Consider the following 9,222-nt stretch of genomic DNA (forward strand, 5'->3'; position numbering starts at 1 on the left):
CGTTTTTTCCTCTTAAGTAGTTACTCATGGCAGGTTTCTTTTCCATTGCCGCCACCCATGAGATTAATTCAGCCTCTCTGAATTTCCGCTTGACCTTCTTTGTTGCTGTGTTGCCCACCCTAAAGGCCGCATACTTGCTGGTAAGCTTCCTAGTTCTTTTCCTCCGCTGTGAATCAATGTTTTCCTGTACAGATACCTGAACACTCTTCCAGCCCATTTACTTTCTTCCATATTCCTCAGCCGTTCTTCATACTCAATTTTACTGCGAGCTTCCCTCACTTCCAAACTAGTCCAGCCGATATCACCCTGCACAGCTTCATTTGTAGTCTTCCCGTAAGCGCCCAATGCCAGCCGACCCACTGACGTTTGGTTCCCGTCGAGTCCTGATTGTACCCCTGATTTAAAGCAAACAACCGCATTTCCAAAAGTAAGTCCTGGAACCATTACATCTTTCCACATACCTCGGAGGACCTCGTACCTATTGTGTCCCCATAGCGCTCTGTGCTTCATTATGGCTGCATTTCTCTTCCCCTTCACTGTTATGGTTTTTTCCTGTGTTTCCATATATCCATTGCCTTCGTTTATCCATATGCCAAAGTATTTATATTATGTTACCCGAGGTATTTCTCCACTGTCCACTGTTTTCATTGAATACCATAACACCATAAACGCTTAAGAATGGGCTTAGCGCCACCTGGTGAGGCCTCAAATTACATAGCTACTGTACATAGCTACTGCGCGGCCCGATAGGTGGCGCTAAAAGCTGAAGAAAAAAAAAACATATTAGAGAGTTTTAGAATAGGGGCCCCAAACATTTTGGGGACCCAAAGAAATAGCGTCGAAGCTACTGCGCATGCGCGAGACGCAAACTGCGTTTGGCTTTCGCGTTGGGAACGCTATTTCGCCGATTTAGCGGGAGCCCAAATAGTGGCCCCAAAAGCTTTGCGTCAACAAACATGGCGGCACCCATCGAAGCGACGGCGCTAACCTAGCACTAAACTGGGTTTGATTCGCGGTAACGCGTGAAGTTCGCAAGCTACAAGAAGTGACTGCGGTTATCGCTTTCTCTCAACTGGCGTGTGTTATGAAGATTTATTCATTAGACGCCCCCGATTCCGAATTCGATTGTGGATATTATGGCTCGTAGGCCTAACACGGCTAAGCTTGGCTGGTTAAGGCACGTAAAGTTGGTTTTGTTGCTCAAAACTAAGCGCTACTAATTCTTTGTTGCTTGAAGAATAACCTCTAAAGTGTAATTAAACGCGAATATACGCAAGTCAAAATTACTATTCCTATTATAAACCGGTATATTTTATTTAATTATTTCTAATAGTTTTTCTTTGACGCCGTAGTGGTGCTGTCAGCGCAAGACGCTATCCGCAAACGCAAAACCCTATTCTAAAACTCTTCGCTGCTGCGTGCCCCAGCGCTAACACCCGCAAAACTCTTTGGGGCCCCAAAATATTGGGGCCCCTATTCTAAAACTCTCTATTGTAGACGAAGATGAAAACAAACTGGAAGGATCGAGAAGCGGCAATAATTGACATCCGAAAAATAAGAGCCGAATCATTCCAAGGCAATGGCGAAGGTGTATTTGAGGAAAAAAAGAGCACGAAAGAGACCCAGATGGAAAAGGAGCTGGTGCTGACAAATTTCAGCTGAAAGAAAGCCGAAGAGAAAATTCCTAAGCGCACAGCCACAGGGCTAGACGAGGTTCCCGTTAGGCTGATTAATGAACTAGGACCAAAAAGTAAGGAAGCTCTGGTGAAAGCACTGGAAGAAACTTTAAAAGATAGACAAATACCATACAGTTGGCGACAAAGTAGAATGAATTTAATTTGTAAAGGTAAGGGGGAGAAAGATAGAATTCACTCGTATAGACCGTTGACCATTACATCGGTAATATACAGGCTAGCAATGCAGGCAATCAAATTAAAGCTTCAAGCTTGGGCGGAGAATAATGGAATTTTGGGAGAACTTCAGAATGGCTTCAGAATAGGTAGCCGCTCGGATGATAACTTATTTGTTCTTACTCAGTGTATTGGCATATCAAAAGTAGAAAGCAGACCGTTATATGTGGCCTTTTTAGACATTACAGGAGCCTATGACAACTGTTACGTTTCGCCTACGACGCGCGGTATAGCCGGCGCGGATGCAACGGACGCCGGGGCTTCGTTCAAAGCGGCGGACATTTTGGCCCGTTCGGAGCTGCCGCAAAGCCTCCCCGCCAAGCGCGTCCAGGCGTGTTTCAGTGCCACGTGTCTTCGTGTGTGCGTGTGTGTGTGTGTGCCCACGCTTGTCAAAGCGCGGCAGCCGGGGAGAGGAGCTTCCCAAGTGTGAAGCGAGGAGGTCTGTCCGGCGCCGGCAAGGCGGATGCGTCACTACACTCGTCTCAACTTGTCTCTCAGCTCGTCCGTGCCCCGCCGTCACGTGGTCTCGTCACGAGGCCTTCCTCTTGCCCTCAACTCCGAGAGTATAAGAGCAGCTGCCCCCGGACGCCGGGAGAGAGGCTCCGATTTCTTCTGTTGAGTAACGTGCTGTCCCGTCTCTCCACTTCGGTCGACCTGACCGCCCGCTCTTTTGCGATGTTAGAATAAACAAGTTGTTCTGTTACCAGTCGACTCATGCTTTGCCGGGACCTTCGGATGCTTCCAGTTGTGCCCCAGGCCGCCAGGCCAACGCTACCCTTGGGGCTTGCGACCCATTTGCAACAACGGGCGTCAGCGCTGAGATCCCAACACAACGCAGACCGCAACATGTTGTGGGATATTGTGGAAGGGGAAGGCTTAGGTGACGATTGTCAACAGCTCTTGTGAGAGATTTACCTAGAAAATACCGTTTGCATTGTATGGGAAGGAATGAGGGGCGAGAAGAAAGTTCATATCAACAAGAGACTGAGGCAGGGGTGCCCTTTATCCCCACTGCTGTTTATGATGTACATGGTGAGGATGGAGAGAGCGCTAGAAGAAAGTAATATCGGGTTTAATCTCTCATACAAACAGGCGGGTACAGTAGTCGAAGTAAGCAAGGATATCCGGGGGACGTCCACCATAAGTCCCAACGTCCATTCATCCGGATATCCAACACGGACGTCCATGGAACGTACAGGAGAAGTCCATATCCTGTTTAGGTGTCCGAATGATATCCCAACGGGATGTACATGGCACATCCCGTTTTGAACGTGTGCTGGCTGTCCATAAATAGGCATGTCCAGGATATATACGCTAGGATTTATACACTAGTTAACGTAATTATGTAAACCAACATTAAAATACTGCCGGAAATCTGTCAGTTCATATTATGTGTGCTTGTTTTTGTTCTCTGTCGGATACAGTCCATCCTGTTCGAAATCAAAATAAATATATTTCCAGCTTGATATAAATTCTGCCCACTTTAACATCGTAGTATTAAAATACGTTTTAACGCGACAGCGTTAAGGAGCTCGTGTCGCAGAAAAGTCGGTGTCGGTGTCAGCGGCGTTGGCCGTGAGCGATAAATCCCAGAAGGCACTTCATAAATAAAAAAAAAACATCTTGCAAGATGGTCTGGTGGGAATCGAACCAGGGTGTCGGGAGTGTGAGGCAGAGACGCTACCACTCAGCCACGAGTTCCTTTTTTTTTTTTCTTTATTGCATGGAAATATTGGTAGTGTCAAATCAATGCAGTTACATTACATATGAACATACACGCACACAAAACAAATTCACACACAGTATGCAGTCCAATGACAGTTCAGAATTCTGGCAAACAAACACAAGCGTCCAGACGCGAAATCCATTCAGGTACGGGATCATATGTAGCAACCACACTACGGACTTGAGCAGTCTCTTCACGGAAGATAGACCTTGTCGAGCGAGGTGGCTCGGCATGTCTGTCGATCATTCGACTTCTCCATAATGAATGAAGACCTAATAACATAAACAAATCGTATGGTGTATTACTGGCTGTCTTTTTGAAAGGAAGGAACCGGATACCATAACATGTGAGAGGAAAGTCTTTTTTGAGAGTTCTTTGTAGAATGTCCCAAAAATGAAATGCGTCACGACAAAGTATAAAGCAATGCTCTATTGTCTCGGGTTGATTGCAAAGTCTACAATTTGTATTCCAGGGTACGAACAGTCCTTTTTCCTGAAGCCACGTTTTAACTGGCAGTGTGGAGGTGTGCAGCTTAAAGAAAAACGTTTTCGCAGCAGGCGCAATGCACATTCTACGGACACGGCAAAGAACATCTTGGCCAAATAGAGACAGATACGGCTTTCGGTACAGAGGTTCAGGGAAAAGGTTATCTATAAGTGCTACATTTAGCGACGTGCGATTAACGGTAAACAAATATTCAAGGGTGAATCTGGCTTTTAAGAAGGAAATAGTGTCGACAAGTTCCTTTAGGAAGCCCCATAACGGTAGTTCTTGAGCAAAGTTTTTCGTGACATAAAGAAAAGGGAGGTGTGACGCAAGACGTGCTCGATTAACTGCAAGCAGGAATGGATGACGGACATTTTTAAGGTAAAATAAGCGCATGACCAATTGTCGCACAAACAAATGCACAAGACCCAGGCCTCCCTTTTCAAGCGGGAGAAAAAGGTTGTCCCTTCTCATGGCTTCCCATGATGAATGCCAAATAAAACGTGCAAATATTCTATGAAATGCCTGGACATGGACACGTGAGCAGTGTAAGACCTGCAGAACATAAAGAAGCTTCGAAGCGAGAAATGTATTGCATGCCTTAGCTCTCGCAAAAATGGAGAGATCACGTCCCTGCCAGGTTGTCACCTTTCGACGAATAGTGGTTATCGTGGACGTCCAATGAGGTCCACTATTACGGAAGTTATCGAGAGGTACTCCAAGATATCGCAACGGAGACTGATTCCAATGAATATTCGCGAATATAGAGGGAGTGAGTGCCCACATGCCTAGCCAAAAGCCTCTACTTTTTTCAAAATTTACAGTAGCTCCTGCAGTCTCCCAGAAACGCAGGGTAGCGTCTATTGCCTTGGCAATGCTTGGCTTATCGACGCAAAAGAAGGCAATGTCATCTGCATAAGCTAGCACTTTAATTTCCTCATCGGCATACCTGTATCCTTTAATGCTCGAGTTGCAAAGCACGCTTAAGCAAAGCGGTTCTAAGTATATGGCGAAGAGTAAAGGCGAGAGAGGACAACCCTGACGAACGGATGACTGTACCTGTATTATATCTGAGAGGGTACGGTTCACAATTAACTTTGTAGTGCAATGTTTATAACAAAGTGTTATACCATTGTATAATACATCCCCTAACTGAAGATGTCGCAGTAGTTGGAACAAAAATGTGCGTTGAACCTTATCAAAAGCTTTGGCGAGGTCAATCTGGAGAAGAGCTACTTGATCCGTACTACCCTCTATGCACTCAAGGACTGAACGTGCGATATGAACATTTGTCTGTATAGAGCGGCCTCGAATTCCGCATGTTTGATGATCACCTACTAATTTAGTAATGACTGTTTGCAATCTATTTGTCAGTACTTTTGCAAATATCTTGTAATCCCCGTTACACAACGATATCGGCCTATATCCGTTTACCCTCTTTATTATTTCATCATCAGTGCTCTTTGGTATCAAGGTTGTGTGGCACTGATAGAAAGATGGAGGAAGCTCACCATATTGATAGGCTTCCTCGAAAAGCTGCTCAAGAAAAGGACACAGGAATTCCTGAAATTTTATATAAAATTCCGCACTGAGGCCATCAGGGCCAGGCGTCTTGTTTTTCTGAAGCGTTTCGATGGCAAAATTAATTTCTTCTCGAGTGATTGGCCCATCAACGCTGAGGCGATCGTCTTCTTCTAAGTGTGGCATAAGCGAAATAAACTGATCAGCGTTTTCTTCGTATCCATTCTGAGGCTTAATTGCAGTGAAAAGATCTTTATAATGAGCTTCAAATAGGTTTATTATTTGGGACGTTTCTGTGTATATAGACCCACCAGACTCAATTTCCAATATTTGCTTGGAAAGCGCATATCGCTTTTCATCACCGAGAGCCCTTTTTGTGGGCTGCTCTTCTGTGAAGCGAGTTGTGCGTGAACGTACCATTGCTCCTTTGTACACTTCCGTCTCATATTTCTGTATTTGTGCGCGAACTGCATTTATTTCATCACTATACAATCCTGGTTCCTGGCTTTCGTAAGCGTGCAGCTTGTGCAGTAGATCATGAAGGTAATGCTTTTCAGCGTTTTTTCTTTGAGACAGCTCACATGAAATGGCAATCGCCTCATTTTTCACTCTATTTTTGAACATTTCCCATTGAGCAAACAATGGAAGCTGTTGACATTGTGTTACTTCTAGCCATAATTCTTTCACTTTGTTTACAAAACTTTCCTCTCGTAAAAGTTGTGTATTAAGTTTCCACAGTGCCCAGTTTGGAGCAAACTTGCGAAATTTTCGAGGACCCCATGAAACAGCTACCAAACAGTGGTCTGTGAAAAATACAGGCTTCACGGCGTAGTTGTGGATGTGAGACCAGAGATTCGTCGAAACATACACACGATCAAGTCGAGCATGGGAGACGCCTTGAAAGTGCGTGAACCGCACCCAAGAAGGTGTGTAGGCTCCCACATCTATTAGAATGTGATCTTCCGTTAACTGATGCAGGAAAGTAGCACTTGCATCATAACGATTAGTTAGGTATGAGTGATCTCTGGAATCACAAACACAGTTGAAGTCTCCCAACATTACCAAATCTCTGTCAGTATCTAGGAGCGGAGCAAGTGAGAGGAAGAAAGCCCTCCTGTCATTAACTTTTGAGGGAGCATAAACGCAAATAAACCGCCAATTACGGCCATGAAAAGAGAGGTCACAGCATATAAGCCGGCCTTCCCCATCAACACGTAGCGACAATGAAGAATGATTTAACTGCTTTCTGATTAACAAAAAGCATCCAGCGGAAGCACCACATGCCTGGCTAATACACACCTCGTAATCAGGTTGAAAAGTTTGCAGCGCAAGGTTGAAATCACCAGCAGACGATATCTTTGTATCTTGCACTGCACCAACATCAACTTCATGCTGCCTAAGCACGTGTAGTAACTGCTGCTGGCGTCTTATATTCCTCAGCCCACGTACGTTGAGTGTCGCTACACATAAGGGGAGGGTGAAGGCGATAGCCATTTTGCTCACCTAAAGCTTTTGTGTTTCATCGCCCTTGGCTACAGGTAAATCTGTGGTCTTGCTCCCTTTGGACTTCTTTGTGGCACTCTCCTGACTACGCTGATAAAACCGGCGCGGCACATTATTACCAGGAGAGGGAGGTCGCTGAGCAATAGGAGACACTTTCTCGGGCGCCTGTAGTGCACTTGCTGTTGCTTCGTCGTTGAATGGTGCCGGACGTTTCCTTGTCTGACTTATGTCCATCGCCTCTTCCTCTTCTTCCTTGTCATCAGGGGGCTTTTCTTTAAGGCTTGCTAAGCCAGGTGGGCAAACTGAGTCATCCTCGCCTGTAGCCTCGCTAGTATTACTTGGGCTGTTGTGACTGCTTGGCGTTGGCTTCAAGGACTCCTGGTCTTCGTCCCTAATGCCACCTGTAGTCTCTCCGGTGGCATCTACTACCTCTGTAGAATCCATGAGATGGTCCAGTTGTGGCTCGTCTGCGTTATATTGCCCAGAACGAAGCTTATTGGCGTATGTGGACACGCAGGCGTCCGCTGAGTGACCAAATCCGTGGCACTGTAAGCATCTCGGTGTTCTGCATTGTCGACGAACGTGTCCCACACGCTTGCAACGAAGGCACAGCGGAGGCCTACCGGGGATAAGTACGAGGCACTGGTGTCCATAAATGGACATAATGTGCGGTATTGAGCTTACGGTGATAGTGTCCTTGAGCACCAAGGAAACCTCCCGGTTTGTTGTCACCCACTGTTCCATACCAGTGCACCTCCATACTTCTCTCTCCACCGACTTCACCTGACCATAGCTCTGGAAAGCCTCTTCAACGCGTCGTGGTTCAAGGTGAGGTGGAAGCCATAGTAATTTAAGCTTGATGTTTTTAGTCTCCGGATCTATCACCATGCACTTCAGCCCTTTGACACGGAGCTCACCACAAGCGACGAGAGTTTGTTTTGCCGCACTACTAGCGCAAGTAACCATCCATACATGGCTCATTTGATACTGTCCGACACCTACAATATCTGAAGTATTCACTACCTCAAGCAGAGCGTCTCGGAAGTCAGGAGCACGGTATGGTCTGCCACTCAAGTCCGCATGAAGGAAGATGGAATTCAAAACGTCGTTACCGGTTGGTAGACGCGGGAGGACAACTTTGTAACTTGCATCTTCGTTCAAAAACGGGGTCGACGATCCTCGGCCTGGGGCCGATACGCTGTTTCCAGCAGAGAGCATTCTCGAGCACAGCCGTTCCGCACGGCTTCTTCTTCTTTCTCCACCACGAGTTCCACCACGAGTTCCACCACGAGTTCCTTCCTTCAGAGCGGGACAAAATCGCCTCTAGTGAATGCGGTGTTGCCTTAGAAACGTGCCGTAAAAAGTTATACTGCGGTGTATATCGGTAATTATGACCATGTAACTTACAGAAGTCGCAGTTTCACGAGCAGCGAAGTACGTTTCCGCTACATTTCTTCTGCGCTCTGCGCACACGCAGAGCCATCTTGCGGCAAACACAAAAGACCCCCTCCTCGCAATGTACGGCGCTGCCCCGACACGTGGCGCGCCACTCACCCCATGATCGCGTCCGCCTTCATGGCGCGTCGGGGCCCGGCTATCTGTGCCGATTGCGACGTTTGGCTGGCGTAGCGCGTTTGAGTAGGCGGTGCGAACGGGGTGCGATGACGCTATAGAAATTATTTGGTCATAGAAATTATTTGGAGTTTGCTTTAAAAGAATGCTTGTGGATGACTAGCATAATATATAAGTGCCCATTTGAAGCCACTTATTCGACCTGGAGTCAAGCACTAAAGTTATCTCTCGTTATGAAAAGGTCCTGTCCATCGAACATGTAACTGGGACTTATGCCGCTATGTCGGTTCAAGTGTATCATTCAAACAGGAAGTAAAACACGTTGTTGGGCTAGTTTGTACATTGGATAAAGAAAAAACTAGCACCCCCCCCCCCCAAAAAAAAAGACGCAAGCAGGAAACATACACAAGACAGGAAACAGGCTGGTTCCTGTCTTTTCAGCCTCTTTCCTGTCTTCTTGGATGTTTCCTTTGTGCGTCCTTTTTTGGCTGGTTTCTTCTTGAA

The 9,222-nt window shown here is 46.3% G+C and overlaps 1 protein-coding gene across 1 annotated transcript; it reads right to left on the reverse strand.

Moving 5' to 3' along the window:
* Positions 1–731: 731 nt before the first annotated feature.
* On the reverse strand, positions 732–8,364 carry LOC140218831 (uncharacterized). The gene is made up of 2 exons (XM_072288562.1): positions 7,485–8,364; positions 732–763 (listed from the first exon to the last, which is right to left on the reverse strand). Exons 1-2 carry the CDS (start codon positions 8,362–8,364, stop codon positions 732–734), a joined length of 912 nt encoding a protein of 303 aa, XP_072144663.1.
* Between the last annotated feature and the right edge of the window lie 858 nt (positions 8,365–9,222).

The sequence above is a fragment of the Dermacentor andersoni genome, chromosome 1 (genome assembly GCF_023375885.2).
Source record: "Dermacentor andersoni chromosome 1, qqDerAnde1_hic_scaffold, whole genome shotgun sequence".
Classification (NCBI taxonomy): domain Eukaryota; kingdom Metazoa; phylum Arthropoda; class Arachnida; order Ixodida; family Ixodidae; genus Dermacentor; species Dermacentor andersoni.